Source organism: Cryptomeria japonica, chromosome 1 (assembly GCF_030272615.1).
Source record: "Cryptomeria japonica chromosome 1, Sugi_1.0, whole genome shotgun sequence".
In the NCBI taxonomy this organism is placed as follows: Eukaryota; Viridiplantae; Streptophyta; class Pinopsida; order Cupressales; family Cupressaceae; genus Cryptomeria; species Cryptomeria japonica.
In genome coordinates, this window is record NC_081405.1 from 617042715 (window position 1) to 617068254 (window position 25540).

The 25540-nt window shown below is 35.6% G+C and overlaps 1 protein-coding gene across 3 annotated transcripts in view; it reads left to right on the top strand.

Annotated features, from left to right (window-relative positions):
* The first annotated feature begins 5284 nt into the window (after positions 1–5284).
* LOC131070262 (AP2/ERF and B3 domain-containing transcription factor RAV1) overlaps positions 5285–25540 on the top strand; it is a 40367-nt gene continuing 20111 nt past the window's right edge. The window contains exons 1-3 of one of the 3 annotated variants that reach the window (XR_009112302.2): positions 5285–5476; positions 5611–7095; positions 7573–7741. Coding sequence is in view for 1 of the 3 variants with exons in the window: in XM_058005772.2 (XP_057861755.1) it covers positions 5444–5476; positions 5611–6942 (1365 nt within the window). In the remaining 2 variants the exon portion in view is untranslated. Of the gene's footprint in view, positions 5477–5610; positions 7382–7572; positions 7742–25540 lie in introns of those variants that run through there. The other 2 variants (XR_009112301.2, XM_058005772.2) reach the window with 2 other exon arrangements.

Below are 25540 nucleotides of genomic sequence, written 5' to 3' on the forward strand. Positions count from 1 at the left end.
AACTACTTGAAAATGGGGTTAAAAAACCAAATTCACTACTTGGACATGTTCCCTTGGCCTCTAACAGACCATATTTACCATTATACTAGTTACCATACACTCCCTAGGTGACTGTCTGCATATTCCTTCTTGTAGGCTAGACTAAACACATTGTCTTGTTTAGCCTAGGTTTTGGTGGTAACCACACCAAACCTTACTCCCAAATTCCACCCTTTTTAATCCTAGTGTACACACCTCTAAATTTAATTTTCCAAAAGGCCGTTGAATTCCTCAATGGGATTTGCATGTTAGGGCCACATCTCTGGTGAAACCCTATGAACCGGGGTTTTGAATGATAGTTTTTGCTAAACTGCTCACAACTTGCTCCAAACTCTACCAATTGGAGTTAGACCACTTACATTAGAACCTACACTCATGTCACAATCCAGCCAATTCAAAATTCCATGCGATCAAATCCTCTATCAGATCGTACAGTACAGAAAGCAATGAAAATTGGGTAAAATCTTAGTTTTATTGTTACTCAAACCACCAAACCTTTACACACCTCATCCAACATCAACATGGGTGATCTCAAAAGCCTAAATAGGCCTTCCCCCAATGGCTACAAATTTTTTCAAGTGGTTATGGAAGTTGGAACCTTTTTCTTCAATCAGTGGGAAAATGTTGCTTAGTAGCTTTTGACAATTGTGCAATTTTGACACCTTTGAAGTGCACAAGTCCCCAATCGACCTAGTACACCTATCCTAGGCCTAAAAAAACTCAAGAAAACCTATTAAAATTCCTCCTACACTACATGAAACCCATGGCCTAATTTAGTTTCTAGGTTTATAAATGACCTTAGAGCCAATTGGCCTTACAAATGGGTTCTTTATTACATCCAAAGGATCCAAACTGATCGAGCACATCATCCTAGGGTCTAAGAGTACCTATCCAACACTCAAACAAAAAATCAAATCCAAAGACCAAGAGGGTGCCCTGCACGACAATCTTACTGCAACATTGGCTTTACTTCTTTCTAATGGGGAGAAATTTTGGTCAACATCTTGTACCATCTTTGTAGGAGATTCTACATTGAGGGGAGGGGGGGCTTCATGGTCTCTCTTCCTCTCTCTTAGGGAGGGGACTTTTTGCTGACATGAGGTTTTGTTCTTCTCATTGAGACATTTGTGTGTTCATCTCTCTTTTGGGGGTAGTTTTTTCTCATTGGAATTTTCTCTCTTTCTCCATTTCTAAGATATTGTATTGCATTTTTACATGGGTACCTAAATTGGCCTAGTAGCTCAAACCCATCTTGCATTGTTAGCTTAGGTCTACATTCCCTGAAGTTGCAATTAAGGACAGCTGTTGGTGTAAATTATGTCTCTTAATTATACTTTACTTATATTGACTTAGGATAATGCATTCATTGTAGTTTGCATATGAGAAACCTAGGGAAGTGTGCATCTTGGGAAGTTAGTTGTAGGAGAAATTCCACCTTTTTTGGTGTTATCTTGTTATCACATTCCACCTTTGGTGGGTGTTCCACCTTTAGTAAGATATTCTATTATTTCTCCTACCTACCCCTACCTACCCTTGTATCTCATTGGGCCACATGTCATGATTGTGTGCTCTCATTTCCCTATAGCCTTTCCTTTATAAGTAGTCTCATGTAAATTGTACTTAGTTGGGTATTTTGCATCTTGATGGGAATATGAATTTTTATTGTCTATTTTCTCTCTCTTGTTTTTGTACTATTCATGGGCCTCTAGATCTAGGCTTGCTATAGGAAAAATTTTACGCACTCCTTATTCATGATGCAAATTGTTTAGTTATTGTATTAACATATGTCATGTATCATTATAAAACAATGTAATTATAATTATTGTTATTGTATTTTGGAAACTCCATATGGAGGATGGTATAAACTAGATTAATGTAATGTGTATTCAAGAGTAGAATTTAAGTGGTTCGGTGTTGGTACTAACTACTCCTATGCGGATGGATAATTAATTATGTATTATAAAAAAAGGGTATCACGGGAACACTTGATTTGGTGTTTGAAAAAACTTAGGGATAGCTGTAGTTGTTCATGTTTTATGTAATGTTATCATTATCTCAATTATGTTCTATGTATCATAGAATTTGTTTTGGAGCATTGCGTAATAGAAATGTGAGGGAACCCTTTAGAGGAATTAGTTTCTTTGTATTTTTATCTTCTACTTGTGCATATGTAATGGTTAATCTTCTGATAATTTTATAGATGTGATAGATTATATGTTCTAAAAAAAAAATTGGTATGTTATTTTACTTACTTAGTTTTTATTATTCTAGGGTTCCTTAGCAAGGTTTTACTTTAGCCACCTTGGTTGTCACTTTCACACTTTCATGGGTGAATTTTTAAACACTAGATTAATCTGGTCGATAGTAAGGTAGAGATTTACCCTATTGTTGGGGGTCTTTTTCTATCTATTTTTATTATTTTGATGATAAACAAGTTGATTTATTTGTTGGTGATTGTTGTAGGATTGGAACCATCTCTTGATTTATCTTTGGTCTCCTTCCTTTAACCCAATAAAGGATTCAATTGATGTTACCCTTTTTTGGATGTGATTTTGTATCTTTCCTTATAATTTTTGTGCAAATCTGCATGTGAGGTGACTAATATATATTTTATCTTCCTCGTTTGTGGTGAACCATTTAGTCATGTTTTGAGGGTGCCTATTCCCCCTTATGTCTAAAGGTTTCAATTTTGGATGATGGCTTTTCTTATAGAGTTTTGCAAGGTAGAAAAAATATTATCATAAGGAGGAGTCTCTTTCACGTTCCATGCCTTAAAGTGTGAATTTTCCTATATCGGATTCAAGCATCAAATTGGCATGATTTGTATAAGTTTTGTTGTGTCTATACTTTTTCTCTCTATTCTATTATTTTTGGGCTGGCTTTTCTTTGTTTTTAACTAAGTTTTGGGCCCTTTTGAAGCCATTCTTACCTAATAAAAAATGATATTTTTAATATAATAATATTTTATAAATAGAATTTATCTAATTTATTATTTGTATGTCTAAAATGAATGGTAATTAAATATTTTCATTAAAATGTATGCATTCATACATATGTGGATTCCTCTATAATGTCAAAATTTGTGTTCATGTTTATAAATTACCATTTCAACTAATGCTTAAAATTTGGATGAATAACACAACCTTGTAAACATAGTTTATGTTTATTAAAAGATAATTTGAGAATAGTAATTCTAATATTTTTCTTCCCATCACTAACAATATTCAAAGAAACACTTATTTTGCACTACTATACCATCTCTACTTGAACTCATTAACTATCTAGAAAGATTATTAAAATCAAATGAGATCGAGTAGTTATACACTTGATAGAAGCTATTTTGGATCATATTCAATAAGAATATATGTTAATAATAATCTTAATGAGTTTTCACAACCTAGTGACTCCACAATTATTGCTTATTTTCATAAACAATGAAAAGAGTCTCAATCTTAAGAAGACATCCCAACCTAGAGAGTAGAATTTATGTTTAAAAATTAAAAGCATAATTCTTTTGGTACCCATCTATACATGGAGTATATATTTATACTTCATCATGATTAAAAAAATAAGCTACATGTCTCAAGAAGATTATGATAATAAAAATTATACCCAGTCATTGTGAGAAAAAGCTAAGAGATCTACTAAAATAATAGATAATATTTCTCAAACAGGATCATGTTTATACTTCTTTGTATAGACTTCATGTCATCATTATTTAAAAAAAGAAAGAAAGGTGGATCTACCAATAGGTTGATCTAATGGTGGTTGCAAAGGCCCATCAAGGGTGATGATTATGGGGTTGGTACTGAAAAGAACATGCAAGGCTTAAATTAGCATCTAAGGCATCCACCTGTAAATCCAATGGATAGTGGATACATGGATCAGTTGTGGCTTGGTAGGTATATGAGAAAGGTATGGTAACATAAATTCATGACATGGAGATGTGGAGTCTTAACATAATTTAAATGAGGCTAACATAAAAGGTATCATTGAAAGATATGTAGGTGAGGGGGGCCAAAATAGAGTAGGAAATGTAATATATAACCATGTTGTAGGTATATCTAATGAAGAATAAAATAGACCCTCTAGATTGATAATTTGTATGTGGATGATCAACAAAGTTGCTCTTATCAAATGATTCCATACAAATATTGGGAAACAATGTGCAAACATAAAGCACAATTAATGAGGTTTGTAATGCTCATTCTATAAGAAGTTTTACTAATTTATGCAAACTAACCATGGATGTTCAATTATGAATGAAAAAGATACCCACCACTAATTCAATTGAAAATATAAAGTTGTCATAAAACCTTATCACAATATTCTAAAGGGAAAATTTTAATTTATTCTTATAATATAATTATATAGCTGTTAATTATTATTATATAAAACTTTTAAATTTACAATCAATATTTAATTTGTTGATTGTTTTGATACCTGGTTTTGTGAAACCACTTTTCGGGTGAGTGTACTAGTCGAGAAGAATATAGCTCGCCTGTTTTTATAGAATATAGATTGTGGAGCATCGTTTAGGACCACTGCTCAAAACGGGATTAAAAATATAATTTCCAATAACACTGAAAAGGCATTCTTACTAGAAATAGAAAATTGATTTAACTACAAAACATCACATCGAAAGCTCACGTACAGGATAAAAACAGTCACAAATTTACCACTTGAACCGAAAACATATTTTAAGGGTAACCTTATCTTCTTGGCCCGCATTGAGGTGGAAGATTCGTAGGAAATTTTTGAGTGATAACGCCTGATCCAGGTGTCAAACATCGCAGCCCGTACTGGGCAAGCTTGTGTGGTTTCAATTGAAAGCCCTCAACTGGTTGAAACTCTCTTTCTGATTGGAGAATTTGGCACTCTAAATGAGTTATTCAAAGATGTAGGGCTTCACAGACCTCCAAGTTTCTTGTTTACATTCATTTGTTTAACTTTCATTAAATAAGAAGGGACACTGAAAAGAATTTGAAATTTTGTGTCTCTTGTTTTGTAGACGTCATTACAATTCCACATTATAAAGTAGTGATAGTTTCCAATTCTGAATCATTGTTTGTGCCCTACACCTAGGGCATACAAATACTTGATAGCGCTTTCATGCTTCCCGGTAAATAGAATGAACAAATCGGTTTTATAAAAACTTGACACTTGGTAGTGGACCACTTCAACACTCATTGCAGTTGTACACATTTCCTCTATAAATTCCAAGATAGAATCCTTTGTCATTTTCAAGTATCAGTGATATGTACAGTGTATATGCCCTATTTTTCAGAGAACACGATCAGTTTTTCTATGGTTAGTCGGTCTCACGGTAACCATCAGTTTATTGCGGTGTTGTGTGAATACGGTCTGTCAAAGCTATCTTGTCAAAATAAATTGCTTAGTTGTTATGTCTGCACCCGTTGGGGTTTCCTTACTCAAGGTTCGTCAGTGCTTAAAATTCTGCTTATTCGTTTCTTATACAGTTTGTGCTGAATTTTTGTTGTCCTTACTATACATTATGTTAATCTGGGTTTTCGTAATGAAAAAAAACTGGGTGGATATGTGTATTTTTAGGAATGGAAAGGAAACAAGGATTTGGGACTGAACTTGGGCAGCTGCTGTGTGGTAGCAGTGGGCAAGACCTCAGAGAAACCCAGTTGGAGGCCTGATAACCATGAAGCCGGAGAAATATCCGGCATAGTAGATGACACCCGAAAAGAGTTCACAGCTCAGGTGGATTCAATACTGCCAATTCCATCTTCCAACGGAACCGACACTATTCCATGCTCTGGGTGGAGAGGAATTGATAGCATATTTACCCAGATCTCGAGAGACTCCAGCAACAATACTGGGGGTATTGAGGAAGTGGGTCGGATTAGAAATGGATCGAGAAAAGTGCGGTCATCGCAGTACAAGGGAGTCCTTGCACAGCCAAATGGTCGCTGGGGAGCTCAGATCTATGAGAAACACCGACGCATATGGCTCGGCACTTTCAACAATGAAGAAGATGCGGCACGGTCTTACGACACAGCCGCCCTAAAGTTCCGTGGCCGGAGAGCCATCACCAACTTCAGCACTATAGACGACACTCACCCGGAGGCCATCTTTCTAGGGCTCCATTCCAAGGCGGAGATTGTTGACATGCTGAGAACACACACCTACCGTGAAGAACTCCAAGACTACTACAAAATGAATGCCACAAAGAGCAACGGGTCTTCAAATCTTGACGGCGTAGAGGTCAAGAGTTCTGCATACCCGCGGAGACATCTATTTGAGAAGATCTTGACGCCCAGTGATGTGGGGAAGCTTAATCGATTGGTCATACCAAAGCTCTATGCTCAGAGTTGCCTCCCTCTTGAAGAGGCGTCCAAGGACAAGGGTGTCATTCTGAATTGCGAAGACGACATGGGCAAAATATGGAGGTTCAAGTATTCATACTGGAACAGTAGCCAGAGCTATGTGCTCACTAAGGGCTGGTGTCGCTACACCAAGGGCAAGAGCCTTAAGGCTGGTGATATCGTGTCCTTCGAATGCAGCACCAGTGGCTTAAGACAGCTCTACATCAGCTTCCGCCGTAGGCCCTGCAATAACTTTAAGAAACAAGCCTCTTTTAGTACTCTTCCCGTCCATCCGACAGTAGTAACCCATTTACCAGTCTACAGTGAGTTTGACTCGCCGGCTCGTATTGAGGATGGATCCATAAAGGGTTTGGTCCCGTGGTTAACCCCAACCAATTCATCATCTGCTTATGATTTCTATGGTTTGCAGTCTTCAAAAAAGTCGGCTTCAGATAACAGAAAGTCTTGGCAGCTTGAGTATCCAGATCTAAGAAGTAGAGATTTATGTTCTTTTATATCTCCTGATTCTTCAAGTGTTACGGTGTTTGGAGTGAATCTACGTCTATGAAGCTCTGTTACTGTTCACCCACTTTTAAAGCATTTTGATTCGCCTACGGCTGTCAATGAAGATTATAGGAAACCCTGGAGTATTGAAAGTTGGAGGAGAAGACGCGGAAGGCCTTGAGCTTTAGCAGACTGCAAAAGGGGCAGCGGTGTCAAGGTCAGTAAGTTACTGTTGAAGATTTTCCATTTTTTGATTTCTGTAAAAAAATAATGTAGTAAATGGCTTGGCATGTACAATCTCTTTCTGGTGTGTTTTCCAAATTCGTTTAACAGTGACATATAATATTCGCTTTTGAAAAGTACCCTCTTTTGTAACTTAAACAGTTTACTATTTCTACACTGCTAAACCGAGTAGATGACTTTGTTTGATTGAGCTTGGTTAGGCTTCTTCAGAGGATTATTGATTGTTCTTCAAGAGTTACATAGAGCACTCATTTTACGCATTTATTGCAACAACATATATTGCATCATTCTTTTCCTATATTGTGTAACAGTCATCGTGTGCGATTTCAACCTGAATATTATTTGAATGGAACTTAAATACATCGATTGGATTCTTTGTAGTTGCATCTGTATTACATTCTATTATTTCTTGTCAATGAATTACTCCCATTCTCCACCCCACTCCTTTCAGGACTTCTTCAATGCCCAAAATCGAAGGAACGCCATTGATTTCTCCAATTGAAACCCTGTCACGGTCTTTGTGGTGCGATGAAGTATGTAGTCAACTTTTTGCGACATTTTTGAGAGCTTGTAATCTACTCTTAAACGTGTACTTTAAAAACTATTGACGATCAATGAATTGCGCTTTCTTTCTCATAATAATAATTTGCTTTTAAAAGAATCAAATTTCCGTCTAGCATACTCTGCGCACGTTTGATAGCAAAAACTTAAGGAATTAAAATATATTGAGGTTTGAATTTTAACTCATTAATATTTTTTTGTGAAATGTGTATCTAATATGTTGAATTTGATATTGTCTGATTTTGTTGTCAAATCTTTTTAGCGAGGATTGAAAGGAAAGTAGAGGAGCAGAAACAACCTTTCTAATCCAAATCTTTAGGAGAGAATGCAATTTTTTTGCAAATCACTGAATGACATTAAGATAAAAGAAAATACACACAAAATAAATTTTAGATTTAACAAGAATACATAACAGGGATCATTTAATGTGGGGAAACCCTTTCCGGAAAAAACCCATCACACCAAAGCACAAATCCTTTTGTATTACAAAAGAGAGTCTATGCTCTTGAAGGTGTTTTCAATGGTGATATAGAAATAGAAATCTAGAATAATTCCAGCAGTATAATGGCTTCTCTAAAAAAATGTATCATCTTATATTTCTTTTACAACACATTGTATTTATAGAGTTTACAATACAAAAAGGAGCAGCTTCTCAAAAGCATCTAGATTCAAAGTATTTGGGAATGTTTCCAAATTCAATATATTTTCAACATATAATTAGAAATTTCCTTTCTACATTACTCCTACATTAAATATATTTAATACAAATATTATCTATTCCACAAGTGCAAGGCATCTAAGAAAATCAATCCTTTTGCCAAAACAAAACTTTCTATTTGTTCCAAGCCTATCTTTGTCAAAGATATGGTCTTGCCTAGAAAAATTCCAAAAATGTGCTCAATGATAAAAAACAATTGCAATATATTTGAGGAACTCCTAAGAATTGGTCTTCTTCAAAATTTCCTCCTTGTGACAAGTGTCACAATTCCCCTTTGTCCTCAACACTTGTTGCACCCAACTTGTCATTGTGCCCTGTAATTAGGCTTTGTACTTTTAAAACTTAAAATATGGCATTAAATTTATAAAATCACCAACATGGGACCACTAAATAGTTGAATTCAAAACCCTTAGGACTCCTAAGGTTGAGACACCTTAATCCCAACAAGGATGATGTATATGAACTCTCTATAAATATTCCTTATTTTCTTAGGAATTTTAGCTTCTCTAAGAGATCTCAAAAGATTGACTACAAATTAATTATTTCGTAGAATAATATAAACAGTATTTTGAAAGAGTCTATGTCATTCGATGAGCATATAATGTTGATGCAACATAATGTGCCTAATGACAATTTTGACTATAGAATTTGTACTTGAGTTGCTTTCTTTGAAACAAATGTGTTGTTAACTATAACATACTAATTAAATACGATCACTAGAGTGATTATAAAATAATTTGTAATCTTGTTTACTTTCTATAAACCTATCCTATGCAACCAACTAGTATGAAATAATTGGTCCTTACTTTTATCTTAGAGGTAAAGTGAAAGTGTTGCTACCAACAACTTTTAGTGTCCGATATGCTAGGATCAAAGTTCAACATGTACCCCCAAATGAATCTCTTCCTAGAGTTGTCCAACATGTTTATAATAGAACATCATGTGCCAAAATAGAGGATTTTATGACAATGGTTAAAACTTACTAAATTTCACAATAATTTTAATACGAAACCCTGTTAAGATACTCTAGGGTACAACCAATAAGAACTTGTGAATTGAGTTAATGATCTATAAATAATTTATTAGGTTATCTCTACAAATAATGTTTTGAGATATTATATTTGACACAATTTACACTAGTAAATTTTTTAGTGTAGGTCAACATGAGGGAAGTGAAACATTGTTTTTGTATAACATGGGCTAGATAAGATTGCTTGTTCTATCTATGAATCAAATTGAATAAATTATTATACAAGAGGAAAAAAAATATTTGTAATTTTAGGAAATGTGAGTAAAATGGTTTGAGATAATTTTGGTCTAGCCCAAAAGGAGAAAGTTACAAAAAAAGATAGAGTAGGTTAGGTTTAGCTATTTAATATGATAAAATATCTCAATATAACAATGAGGAAGGCATGTTGTATAGTTTGCATTGTAGTTATGTTAGTAATATAGAATATAATGAAAAAAGTTATCTATCTTTGAAATATGGATACACACTAGTTAGGTATTCTTATTGACACTTGTATGTTGTATAAAAAATTAGAACAAATATTTAATGTGAGCATAATATTATGAAAATATTTCTTATTTAGAAAATCTAGTACAAAACATTTGGTTTTAGATTCATAGTTTAGACATATTGTGCACAAAAAGATCAAACATATTGTGGAGACTCCCCTTTCCTCTCCTCGCTCTCATGTTATGGTCGGTTCCTATACTTCTCATAGAGATATATCTTTTGGATAACATTTTAATTTTTTACAAAAAGAATGACATGCTATTAAGGGCTTGGGATCTCTCACTGATACTTAACTATTTTCTATTTTACTATCAGTCCTTTCTATTATTTTTTTTATATTAGTCTCTTATTTTTTATTTTCATTTAGTTTCCTAATCTCACTCCTTGTGAGATTCAAACACTTTTCCTTGATGCTTGTTATGTAAATGGGACTCAGACCATCCAAAGCTAATCTAACATTAACAAAATGATTGAAGACCCAAATAGAAAAAATGTATTCATAGATATTGCATGTGGTTAGTAACTACAATGCAATGCAAGATATTAATGGGAAAATAAGAAAAAAATTAGAAACATGGCATATCTCAAGCATCTAAATCACATTATTAGAGAGGGGTAATAAAAATATATATCAAATAACTCTAGGAGGTAGTCATCTTTAGAGTTGTCCATATCACAAGATTTCTTATAAATACAAAGTAAATTGTTAAAAAAAATAAGATATTTATACTCTACTTGAGATTGAGGTTATTCACATTCAAGTAAATAGATAAATTTATATGCTACAACAAGAAAAAAGTTTATAAAATAAAATATTTTGGCAACTCAACGATACATATGGAAATATTTAACCTACAAATTAATAAATATTAATGTGATTTTGATTAGGGTAAACAGGTTTTGAGGGGACCAAAAACCCCATACAATAAATTTTGAAGGGTCTTGAAACCCTCAGATTTTTCACGGATCTGAAACAAATAAAGGGACACTGCAGACAAACTCATCAAAGAAAAGCAACAACAAATCCACACTCATACAAGAAGGATTAAACATTACAAAAATTGTGGCACAAGAGGTTGCAAAACATAGCAACCATAACTAAACCTACGCCAGCCAAACCACTAAAGAAAACCAATACAAACTAGGCTGGAAAAAACAACAGATCTAAGACAACTTATAGATGTAAAAAAATAACAATGAGAGTTTATCAGGCACCCTCAGCCAAATAGAAGGGTTTTCCCAGGCTCCCTTAACTTATAACAGAGTCTCCAGAGTCTCCAGAAAACTAATAGCATCCAACCTGTCCATGATAAGGGTAAAATACTTAGGGTTTTTCTAGTATCCCTTAGCCTTGAAAGTGGTTTTTAAACAGTTCCCACAACTAGACAAGGTTTTAGTAAGGAACCCAAAACCTTCAACAAAATCATCCATGAATGTAATATGCTTCCAGGCATAACTAGCAGCATCCACATCCACATCAATAGGAGATAGGTCTCCTCCAGCCACATCCATCTCAACCTCCATAGAAGACATGACCACCTCAATAGGAATAACTGAAGAAACCCAAAAATGTAGATAAATAAACATAATAAACCAAGCCATGGAACTAAGAGAAATGAGGACAGAAAATCCCTCATCAAAAAGGGATACCAAAGGAACCAAACAAGAACAAGAAGATTAGATCCTGATATCATATTAAACAAGGGTTTTAAAAAGGCTCCCTTAATCTTCATCTGGAACAAGAAAATAGGGGTTCTCATAAATATCTTGAAGTCAAAAAAATATACTCCATGAGGTTTTAGTAGGCTCACCAAACCCAAAAATCAGGGTTTTAAAATGGAACCCAAAACCATGATGGAAAAAAACCCAGGAGAACATCTAAGGAAAGAAGCCTTCTATAACCAATCCCCGCATCTACTCATGGGAAGATAAGAAAAGCACAACTCCACCTCAATAGGATTTGGGGTGATCTCAATAAAAACCACATCAAACAACCCATGAGAAAGATAGCAATAAAAGAGGCCAAAAAGAAAACAAACCACAAAACAATCATCAGACGCATGGCCAAAGACTTCAAGCATAACCATAGCCACAAAATGAAGATCACAACTCCCCACTAACACAACCTTATGCACGCATCCGAACTTCCACACAACAACTTTCGTCGACAGCCACACCCTTCATAAAAAGCATCCGTAGGGGATAGCGAATCATCGCCACAATGGCGTGGGCCAAAAATGATAATACTCCCAATGATCAAAACAATGATGTAAAACATTAGGGCAAGTATAAATAATAAGAAAAAATATTAATTGCACGAAAAAAAACCTTATTATACATATAAATATAAAATATATTATAAATAGAAATAATAAAATAGGAAATAAACTATAACAAGAATGATAGAAAGAGATAATCCCTCTATCATTGTGATATATTAGATAGACATGCACATTAATAATAATATTTGAGTTATAGACCTACACTAAATATTTATGTTTATTTATTACAGATGAATAGTTTTATTATTTTATCACAAAATGGTATTTTCTATAGCTAATGTAGAATCAAAATCAAGAACTCTAAAATAGAGGAAACCAAATTGAATATAAAAAATAACAAAAAAATTATTTTATAATCTCATAAAAAATCATGTTGAAATTTTTGTTCAAAGGTCCCTTTTTGTAGACAAATTTGAACTTGTAAAATAATACTCTTTTCCCAAAAAATTTACAAAATCAAAGATTTAGTAGTCATCTACAAGAAAAAAGAAAATTATTTTATTTTTAAAACCAAGAACATCCTAACTTTTTTTTTACAAAAATCTATAAGAATTCCTATTTTGGGAAATGAAAAATACCAAGTGAAGCTTCTATAAATTCAACATCTCATCGGCTAAGGGGAACCTTGGGCCCACTGGTTGTGGGGGAGTGGCTCGTGATCACAATAGTAGTTTTGCCTTAGCGGTGACACTCCCTTCGGGAACCCAAAAATACCACTATGTTGAGGATATGACTTCCTACATTGGTATAAAGTTGGTTATGAGAGAGAACTATAGAAAAATATGGCTGGAAAGTGATTCCGTCAAAATTGTTAACTACTTTCTTGGTCTACAAGTCCCTAGATAGACTATAAAGTCTTTAATGAAAGATACATTAGGGATGCTAAGATCTCTTGATAATTTTAAAATCTCCAATGTCTTTTGGGAAAGGAAATAAAGTGGCCAATGGCTTATCCAATCTTGGAGTTAAGCAGACTACTACTAAATAGTGGGGGTCCCAAGATATTATCCCTGCAGAGATTAAAACTCTCACTTATGATGATAGAAGATTATGTTGATTTTGGGCCAATCCAACCCTTAATTATGTTGTACATTTTGCATTAGTGGAAGGATGGGAAGATGTGCCCATATCATTACATTATCCAGAAAGGCAAGGTTTCTTTTTTTGCTGAGTCCAAAATCTTCACTTTTGTTCTATGTTGTATTTTGGGGTCTAGTGCCTTTCTGGAGGGTGCTCATAGACCATATTGTAAGCCCAATATGGGTGGTGATCAAAATAGACCAGACCCCACTTATAATAAATGGAGGAAAAATAGTGACATGTGGAATAAAGTTTCAAGTGGAGGGATTGCGTCCTACAATGAAAAACTTCACGGCCATGACCCTAGGGCTACTTGGCTCTTCATCAACAGCTAGAAGAATGGTACTTTATAGGTTTTTGGTGGAGAATTTGTGGTGGACGAGACTTTCATTGTGGAGGTTACTAGGATTATCATGGATGGGAGAAAAATTTATAGGGATAGGAAATCCACAGAGGAAGCTCTTGATATTTTCTTCCAAAACAATGAGAGGGCTAAAGTTCACCACACAAATGATGGAGGATATAACCACGAGGATCCCAAGTCTCTATGGGCGGATGTTGCTAAGGTAATAATGAGGTACATCTTTAGACAACCACTATAAGAGCATTGTATACCTATTATTTTACCATTTTGAATCATCTAAGGCATGATAGGTGTATTTATATTTCTTTTTACCTACTTTCATCTTTAAGCAATTGTACTAATGCCCATTTGAAAATGTAAAGCTCCCATGTTCTTCAAGATGGGTTAATTCTTCTAATTATAGACCATGCTAAATATCTTGAGATTAGGCCACACCCATCGACCTCTAAAATGAACAATGTCCACTACTCCTAGAATATCCATTGGCATTACATTGATGAGTTCATGGAGTCTTTAATGAAGAGGGTTTCCACCTAGCTACTCAGAAAAAACTTGTCAAGGCCTCTGATACAGAAAAGGGGTATGAATCTAATAAGGAAATCTTAGACAAGGGGGAATCTGATTATATCCCATCCAATCAGTTTGTCTTTGAATCCCTCAATCCTGGCTATGCTAAGAGGGGCAAAGAACCTATTCCCCCATTCTTGGTGAAAATAGGATATTTGAGTTGGGCTCTATGTCAAGTGGGAGAAGAAGGAAAAGAAAGTCTTGTGCCCCACTTATAGTGCCCACTCAAAGCAACAAGGCTTCCAAGAAAAAAAACCAAATGGTAATGTGGATAATTGTATTCCACCAGGGCTTGATGATGAATATCAAGATATGGACTTTCATATAGAAATCCCAATTGAACTTGATAATGGAACCCTAGTGGTAAGGGCATGGGATCGTCAGTGGTGGATGTAAGGGATGGGGAAAAATTTGTAAAGAAAGATATGGATGGACAAAACAATTTCTTCAAATGGGTTGTTGTAGAGATTTTAGGGTTGAAATGTAAAATCAATGAGCTAACGTATGGGCAAAGCACATTGAATACCCCCTTGTCGGATAATGTGGATAACCTACTAGATTGCAGTAAGAACCTGGTGATGAATGTAAAGGCTATGAAGATTGATCATGAGAAAAAAATGAACCTAGAGATGGGAGCACATAAGATTAATGAGAAGCTAGGAGTCGTTATTGTTGTTAGGAGGACAAACATGACAAATAGTATGGATCGTCTTTGGGGACTCAATGAAAAAGCTCCCCCCCTTGGCTACTCATGATAGCCCTTCCATTTAGGTATGTGGCAAGGGTAAGGAGAAAGTGACTATTATGAAAGGTGATACTCAAGCGACTCAGGGACCATCAGCTTGCACTCCTAGTAGGGATAAAGGTAAGTAGGTGCATGCTAGAATTATGGAGGATTTAGGTGAGTTTAATAAGAATGTTACTGATATGAATGTTAAGAAAATTCAAATGCTCAACAATATTGTGTAGAATTTGGGTCATTTGACCCCGTTTTCTATTGTTTTGTTGCTACTAGCCTGTTGTGGCTTGGCATCTAGTTTGTCCTTGAAGACTATTTTTCTTTTCTTTTGTTTCCTTTTTGGGTTTTAGGTCCTTGCAAAACCTATTTTACTCTAATAAAAATCTTCAACTCACCATTTTTTCCACATCTTGTGCTCTTGCAATGAGTCATTTTACTTCTTTGTTTCTTAGTGCTTTAAAAATAAGCTGGCCAAGACCATAAATATGGTCATGGATTCCTCTTAAAACACTTTTGGCAATCTAGAAATGTAAATCTTACTAAAATTTAATATTGGAACTCCTCTTTATATTCTTTTAACTCTTTAGTATAGCTCATCCTCAATTGGGTACTCAATAAAGAGGTACAACAATTTATAAGAATTTTATTTTTCTAGAGAATGTTAATTATGATAAATGTTAATCACCAAAATATGGGAATCAAGTTTCAGCTCTCAAAACTATTTAATGTGCATATTAATGATGCACTTTACAAATTAGCAATAACATGGTTTGAGAGTAATATAAATAAAATAACATTGCATAGGCCCAATGTGTTATTTAACATCATGATTAGACATTTTCAACATTAAATTTCTTGACAAAACTTATTTTTAAATTAAATTGCCTCACAACCGTTGAAGTTCTAGAAAAGCTTGTGATTTCTCTATTTCTCTGAACATTGAGATATGAATACAACGTATATGATTAGGATATTCAGAACTTCATTCCATGAAATTCCTTTTGCTTGCCAATAGCGCATCTAGTATTATCTAATAAAATTTAAACATTTCTTCAAATAATTATGTTTTTAATATTTAATATAGTATATTTCTAAAATTCCTTTTTATAATTATGACCACCAACTCATTTTTGAATAGATTAAAAATAAATCCCAAATATGAATTCTTAAATAATTTATTTAAAATAAAAAATATAGAAAACACTTGAATTTGTTCAAATATTTTCTTTTCTTTTCTAATAAAAATGAGAGAGCCATTGAATAATTATATTAATAATAGAAAAATTATAGAGTATCATAAAACTCAATCCTGATTTAACAGGAGAGACCATGTACAAAAGATCCAACCAAAAAATCCCTAATTCAAAAATGACCCAAATATGGATCACAAAATAGGGGAGCTCAATAAAGTATATAGTTACATCTGAAAAAGCTTAAAAAACTGCAAGATTTACAATTCTAGGTCAAAGATACCAATCTCTAGTCCCCACTTTAGGAGGCTGAGAAATAGAAACAGCCCCTTCATCACCCTCCTCCGTAGGAACTGCTTGCAAGGGCACCACCACAGAAGGAACATCTCGAACCACAATCATTGTCTCAAGCAACAATTAAATTCGAGTAAAGACATCCAAAGCATCGCCAAAATGCTAGGAGCCACATGATCGAGCAATGCTTCAAATTCCAGCAAAGAATCATCATACCTATCACAAATTAATCCACCCCTAGCTGTACGCAATAACTCTCCATGCCAACCCTTAGTAAGAAAATCAGTAAGAGACGAAAAAAACCACCATAAGGAAATAAACCATTATCAAAATGGTAGAAAGATAAAGCATAATCCACATAATTAGAAGTGACGAGAGAGGGAAGGAAAAATGTATGTGATATAGCCTGCACCAAACAAGAATCCAGAAGAAAATCTATACACATAGTGAGGAACTGAGAAGCAACTTCAGAGAGAAGTGAAGTTGGATTCTCCACCAACCAAATTTTACCAACAACTTTCTGAATAGCATAAGCAACATCCGAAATATACAAACTAAATAACTTGCTAGGCTTCTTATCATCAAAAGCACGAGTGTCTTGAAAATCCCAAAATTTTGAAACCAGAAACCCTATACCAAGAAGCATCTGCAACTTACGCAATGTAGAAGAAGACAATTAACTTTCCGAAATTTCTCGAAGAATAATATATAGGAATAGGAAACATCATTGTTAAACACCACCATAAATAGCAATAAATCCATATGTGTCGTTTTGAGTACTCAACCATGCGAAAGAAAATATTTAACACCAAAAGTGCCATCTAGGCATCAAACTCAATAGCATATATGTGCCATAATAATCATAAAAACCTTAGTAATACGGAAGTAATCATTAATAAGTCAAATGTGATCATATTAATTATCAGCCAATATATCAAAAGACCCGATTAAAAACCAATTCAAAGCATATAAAATCGTGTCAAGGCAAATATGGCAACACATAATAAATTTCATCACACGTTAGCAAGTACCATATAATCATTTGAAATAAACACATATGGGCACGCATATGTCCTCAAGTAGGATGTCATACCAAGCCTCAAAGCATGAGATTCGAGTAGAACAGATAATCATTTAAGAAATCCTATGAGGCAGAGAGGACCCTGCCACCTCTTAATAAACCACCATCTCATTGATTACCATATTTGCTAAAAGATCTACAACTGAATTGGTTTCACAGAAACAATGAGAAACATGATAAGAATGAAAGTGATTAAGTTGTAATAAAATATTATCCAAGAACTACTGCAACTGCCAGCCAACAATGTAACTTTTTATTAAGCAAAGCATGAAGAACCAACATAGAGTCTCCCAATATTATCATTTTTAAGGAAGATGGCCATTTCCGAACCAAAACTTGAAGCTTCCAACTTTGCCTTATCATTAGTCCCAAGCAATGCCATTTTACATGCGGTTAAAATAATCTTTCCAGAGGAATCAGATAATACTACCCCGATCCTAGATACACCTGGGTTACCTTGAGATGTACCGTCATAATTTCGTTTCAATTTAGCAGAGGGAGGGGGAGACCACTTAGCCTAGGCCCTCAACGTCTTATTTAGCCCACCTTTGATAAAACAAGGCTGAGGCAATGGCCGAAGAAAACTCCGGTTTGAAAGCATTTTATCATCCCAAGAAGAAAAAGACTTGAGGTGAAATGAGTTCTTATAAAAATAACTTCGAACCACTTTAGAAATGGATTTCTCAATCTTCAAAATCACATCCTCAAGAGAGGATTGTTTATGTTTCAAAAAATGATTATTTTTTTCTAGCCATAAATTCCACAGAACCGAACAAGGACTCACTTCCCATAAACAAGGCAACATGGACCTAGAACACAGATGAGGCCAACTCAAAAACTGCAATTACAATGAGGCACAAATAGAAGCAGACCAATCCAATTTAGAAAAAAGCCGGTACCAACAATCCATTGCAAACGGACAATGCAAAAATAGATGATTAGAAGACTCCATGAAGTGACCACACAAAACACAAGGGAAAACCATAGTAATACCCAACTTATCCAAATGAGCTCCAGTTAACAATATATCTTGATATGCCAACCCAACAAAGGTGCTTGTCTTAGGAACACAAGAAACCCCTGAAAACAACTTAATAGGAAAATTGGGAAGGGAAGAAGTATTAATCAATGAAGAATATCCCTCCTTAACTAGGTAGCCCGCATTCTTAGATTGAACCCAAATCAATTCATCCTATCTCCCAGAAAAGACTTGATAAACCTTGTGGCCAATTCTTGATAATAAGAATTCTTTACATCCTATAAAAAAGGAAGGAAATCAATTGATTTTCATAACTTTGGTAGTAGGACTTGAAGAATATACCAAAAATTAGTCTCCACAATGCTTTTAATTTCTCCTGCAAGTCCTCCCAAACCCTGACACTACCCAAAGGAGAATGCCCCATTCCAAGCATCATCCCAAAACCTTCCCTTACGACCATCATGAACTAACCAAGATAGATGAGGCAATATGACACCTCGACAAGATGACGAAAAATTCCAAATCTTAGAGCCCCAGGGTAAGAGATGTTGTTGTAAAATTCCTCTCCCTATCTACCCCATTTAGGTATTTTGCAACCATAAGCTTGCCCCATTTAGAGTTGGGATTCTCATACGATTTTAACACAAGATTAGTGCACCAAATTACGTATACTACACCCTCATAAGCCTTAGGCAAACAAACCTTATCCTAAGCTAAGAGCGGGATCCTAGCTTTACAAGTCACATTATCATCCCTAAGAAAGGATCACAAATTTTGCAAAAGAGAATTAGAAGATTTCTTAGGAAGCTTCAAAACTGGCATAAGATAAATTGGAATAACATTAAGCACAAACTTAATAATCAAAATCTTACCCACAAAAGATAGCCACCTATGCTTCCAAATGGAAATCTTGTTGGCATGATTGGCACTAAGTTGTCATTTATGTCAACTTGTTTCGCAAGGTCACCGGTAAGTAAGAAGTTGTGACCAGTATGATGACAATACACATAAGAGTGAGTAGATAAAAGAAAGGCTACAAGGTACACATGAATTGTGTCATCTACCGATAAGGCATAAACCAGGATGAAGGCTGTTTATGATGCAAGTATTGTTATTGATGTCAAATTAATTGAAAGCAAGAAGCATCTAAAATGACATCACAGAAAGAATGAAAGTATCTAAAATATATCCTAGAGTCGAGTGTTGGTTTGGAAGTTTCCTGGCAAATCAGCATGATGAAGCAGAAGATTACAGTGAGCATGGTTCCTATCTATATCATTATCTGAAGGCAAAAATAGAAATCAAATGAAAATTATTAATGGAAAGACTTTATAAATAATCCGATATATTTATTACCCGATATATAATATGGAAAGACTTTATAATTATCGGCAAATATATTAATATAGCAGCAAGTTTATTAAAGCGAAAAAATGTTTTGATGGCGGATGTATTAACCAAGTATTTTTTATGGCACCTCATGAGTGTTAATATATTGAACAATATTATCAGCGACACACTTTAAATTAATAAAAGTAGAGATAGATATGGAGCGGCAAAATAAAATGTGAAAAATAAATCTCGACAGCAAAAATTATTAAACTTTGTGTTTTGCGGAACTTACTTAATACCGGCTGGGAGAAACTAATATCGTAAATAAATTACATACCTTAGTTTTACAATACATATTATCGGGCTTCATTAAGTTCGGTGGTTTTTTTATTATGAAAAGTATTGTCATGTTGGTTTGCAACTGGTGGAACTAGCACATATATATATATGAATTTTTAAAAATGCTTTGAGAAGGATGTTGATATGTTGGATATATATACTTTGTATAGAACCGTGGATTTTTGAAAGTATACCTCACGTAGGTGAAGTAAGAGGTGTGCAAAGAGAAAAATGAAAAATCAGTCCTAAAAGAGAATAAGTTTAGAATTTAATAGTAGATATATAAACTTAACACATGCAGATTTGAAATGAAGAGTAAGGGAGATTTATGATCAGCTTACAGCAGATTTAAGAAAGAAATTGTGACATATTTGTATGAAGATGTTTATGCAGATTTAAAGAGTGTTACCATTGTCCATCATCCATTATTACAACAACATTTTCAAGATGGAAAATTAGATTTGTGAAGAGCGAGTTGGTGCTCACAATTTCAGTAGAGAGAGTTGGTGCTTTCAGTGGGTTGGTGCTCACAAAACAGAGTTAGGGAGTTGGTGCTTCTAGTGGGTTGGTGCTCACAAAATTGTAAAAGAACATAAATATATAGCATTCATTTTCAGTGGTTTTCTCTCGCATTGGGTTTCCACTTAAATCTTTGTGTTATTGTGTTCATATGCAAAATTATTTTTAGTGATTGATTCTATCATATAAAATATTGAATTGAAAAGTTTCATTATACTGATTCAGCCCCCCTCTCAGTATAACTGTGTGCTCTTCAATTGGTATCAGAGTCGGTTCCTTCGGAGATAGCCTTACAGCTTGAAGGTAGATCCTCAAAAGAGCACAATGGTAGATAACTATGCAGTTAGAAATCCAATTTTCGATGGGACAGATTATGCATTTTGGAGTATCAAGATGAAAGCGTACCTGAACGCACTTGGTTATGATGTTTGGCAATCCGTAATAGATGGATACACACCTCCATCAACTCCTTCGACCGATGTAGGGGGAAAGAGGAAAAGTGAGAATAATGCCAAAGCAGAACATGCTCTCCTATGTAGCCTGGCTGATTTTGAATTTACAAAAGTCATGCATTGCAAATCAGCAAAAGAGATATGGAACAAACTGAAAAGTATCTATGAAGGGGATGAAAAGGTAAGAGAGGCCAAGCTTCAATCACTTAGAATGAAATTTGAAAGCTTTAAAATGAAGGAAGATAAAGATTGTAAAGCGGAAAATCGCGGTCGAACCCTAGTTGTTCTCCCCTCTTCTGACTCCGAGGAGAGAGAAGGGAGGTTCGCTAGGATTCGATGGGTTTTCACTTAGGGGGAAGACTTTTCATTCAAAAGAGGCGTTGAAACTCATAAGATTCAATCCCACACAATGTAAGATTGGATGCTAAATGAATTTCAAGGGTTAGGAAAGCAAGGCTACCCTCTTTTGTAAAGAATGTGCATAGAAGAATTAAGCTAAGCATGCATAGAAAGTGACAAAGATTCGCTTATAAACTGAGTTTAGGTTATAGGATGAAGCTGCGGACCTGGAATTAGCAGTAAAATGTCGATACGGCGCTGTCCTGCAAATTTGAGCAAAAGTTGGTGGGACGATGGCGCCCGGCGCCACGGTCCTCCGAAAAATCCGCGAAACGAAGGGGGATCTGTTCGTCTCTGCACAAGGATTCCAGATCTTCAATCTCAGCCGTGTACCTGCAACCTACACACAGAAAAGCGAAGATGATTGGGGGGTTAGGGATTAGGGGTTTGCCTTTAGGTCAAACCCCGGTTTTGGAATTAACCAAGAAATGAGCAAGTGCTGTAAATGTAAATGACTGTAATGTAAACAAATACTAATACCTTGTTCTAAGGATGTTTGTATCCTTATGTGCGAAGGTTTAGATGTTGTATGTTGTAGGTTGTATGTTGTATGTAGCATGTAGTAAGTGATCTCCTCTTCAATGGTTGAATCCTTGTCTTGAATGCAACACTTAGCCTTGAATGGAGACTTGAAATGATTGATTGCTTGAATGCTTGAGTATAGTTTCCACGCTTTGTACACATATCCTCTTCATCCCAAATGAGAGAGAAAAATGTAGTTTATATACTTGTCAATTAGGGCTGATAGACTGATTTTCCCGACCTTAGGTCGACCAGGGAAGTATATTTCCAAATTGCAATCAAAAAGACCCGATATCACTTAGGAAACCGGGCCCAAAATAGGACCCAGGGACCAGGGCGCTGGGCGCCCTGGTCCTGAGGGACCAGGGCGCTGGGCGCTCTGGTCCCACCTCCGGGACAGCGGGGTGCAAGGAGGTTCAGGCCAATGGTGCTTGAAAAATGCAGTTTTTGGTGTCGCGAGCAAGTTTTGGGGTCTCCATTCAGGTTGCGTGTTGCGTCGCCATCGTGAAGACCAAAATGCAGTCAAAATTGCAAGTGTCGCAATTTTAGGACGCTACATTTAGCCCCCACTTTAGCGGGAGTATGTATGCTCATACTTCCGGTAAAGTACAAGGAAACAACATTGAAAGACTTTCACCACGTCAAGGAGGCAAGACACACCAAGCCCCCAGTGGACTAAGGATCTTACGACTTCGATTGACAAAGTAAAAGGGAAGATCACGAGGGAGAACCATGACTGTCAGTAGTAAGGTTCCCTCACTATAAGTCATGTAAGAGAAATACCGAAAATTTTCAAGGCAAAGCTAAGTTCTCCAAGAAATTTTCAAGTATCGTGAAGGGATAGTCAGGGTGTATGCCCCCCTACGTTAAAGCGATCGCACGCGCCTCAACGGGGGTGATTGTTTTAACGTAGTGATACACATAAGAAATGAGAAAGGAAAGGAGCGCGTTATCGCAAGGATTTAGCCCCCAAGTGTGAGATAAACCCAAGGATAATAGACACAAAACACAAAGCACGAGGTGACTTCACTTTCCTCGGGGTCAGTATGCTGTATGATAAGTCATGTATATATCATATGTATGTATGCATAATTGTTCTTCATTCCCCAATCAAGGAAGGTCACCTAGAAGAAGGGAACACATGTGTCTTTTGAGTCAACATGAGAGAGACCAAAGAGATCTCAATGCTTTGCATCGTCCTCAAGTAGACAACACTAAGGACGACAAATAGAAGAATGAGAATAACATATAGAAGAAGTAACAAAAGGGAGGGGGAGAGAATCTGCCATGCTAATGTAACTAGTCTAGCATGTCATCTACCCCCCGATCTTGCTGATCAATGTTTCGGGAAGGCAGGGAACACGCTAGAGGAGGAACATCCAACACAGCAAATGGAGCTATCACAAGGTCCAAACAAGGGCTATGTTCATGTTCCAAGCCACGTTGTTCTTGTCTAGGAGCTAGGATAAGTGCTTTAGAAAATTCATTAGATAAATGGTTATCAACATCAACAAGTTCATATTCACTATCAGAAGCAAGAGGAGTGTCATTTTCATCATGAATAACATTTTCATCTATATCATCATCAAGATTTATAAAAATAGGATCTTTAACTCGCACAGGATCAAGACCATCATGCATCTTATGTTTAGGAGATTTAGGCTCAATATCCGGCTGAGGTGAAAATGGAATAATGCTTGTTGAAGGTGTTTTTGGAGATTGTAAATTTTGAGAAGCGGCTGCTTGAGCCCTAAGACGACGTTTTCGTCGACGTTCGCGTGCAGAACGATTACGTCTAGTCTTAGTAGGAAGTGGAGAAGATAGAGGAGGAGGAATGTTCTCATCCTTAGCACTTGGGTGTTTAGGTTGTGGTCTCTTAGGCTGGATAATAGGAGAGGAAGAAGGTCTCTTTTCTCTATAAAAGGCAGGAGGAGGAACTGCTCCATATAAAGGAGGAATTTTTGGTTTAGGGAGAAGACCAAGTCCATCATGACGAGGAGGTATAGATCTACTCTTAGAAGGTTTATCAGGCATAGACATAGTCACATCCATGGGGACGGGTTGGGAATCTTCTTGAGGAAAGACATTAGTTTTATCTTTCAAAGGAAGAATTTCCTTCTCAAGAATGATAGGAATGTCAAGTTTAGGTGTTCTAGGTTCACTTAAAGATAGGATCATATCTGTTTTCCACTTTTGATAAGATTTGAAAAGATGGTCACTTCGCGGGGGAAGAGATTGGAATTGTTTAGGCCAAAAGTAATCAATAGGAACACTAGAGGTTCTTCCAGCTGGTTTAAAGAGACTATGATTGACAGTAACAACTTCACCATTATGGGGAAATTTCAAACACTTATGTATAGGAGAAGCAATAGCCTTCATGGAAGATAGCCAAGGATAGCCAAGCTTCACACGAAATTGTTCAGAAGAAGGAATAATAGCAAAGTTCACATCAAGAGATTTATTATGGACCTCAATAGGCAATGTAATAGAACCAATTGCAGGAGAAGAAAATGCATCAAATAGTTTCACAATCACATCTGTTTTATCATAGATCACTTGATTCAATTGCAAAGTAAAAAGAAATTCTTCAGTAATAACATTAACCATGCACGAAGGATCAATAAGCACTCCACGGCAAGGTGTATTTTTGACTTTTGCAACTATGTATAAAGGACCATCAGGTGCTCTAATGGTTTCACTAAAATCAAATGTGATGGAAGGTTCTTTAGGGATTTCTTGCTGCTCTACAAAGTTAATCACATTCGGAGTCATAGACACAAGACCATCAGATGAAAGAGAGGAATCATTAGCCTCAATTGCATTAGAGGTATGAGAAGGCAATGGATCAGTGAAAATCTGAAGATTTTGGTTAGGAGGAGCTACAGATGTGTTGCCTTTATCATTCACTCCAGAAACAGAAATAGTATTATTATCAATCAAATCCTGAATTTTACCCTTTAAAGAAAAACATTTTTCAGTATCATGACCAGGCTGACGATGAAAATGACAAAAAGCTTTGTGATCAAAATAAGGTGAAGTAATCTTTGCAGGATCAATTTGTCGTACAGGAGGAAGAGTAAGCACATTTTGTCCCAATAACTTATTCATAATATCATGCAATGATTCTTTCAAAGGAGTATACTTTCTTTCTTTCCTGAAAAATTTAGAAATAGGAGGCACACCTGATGCTGCATTCACATTGTTGTTGATGATGTTTTCATTGAATTTGATGGAATCTCTGTTCGGTTTAATCTTCCCAAATGGTTGTTGACTGCTATCACCCTTATCACTCGGAGCCATAGGATGTGATTGTTCCATTTGACTCACAGTCAGTTGATAATTGTGAAGAGTGGCACACAACTGTTGGAAAGAAGTAAACTCAGAAAACAGAAGTTTGTCTCGAATATCTTTTTGCAAATTAGAAATAAAGATTCTTTGAATATCATTATCAGGCACTGGAAAAGAAATTTGAGCATACAAAT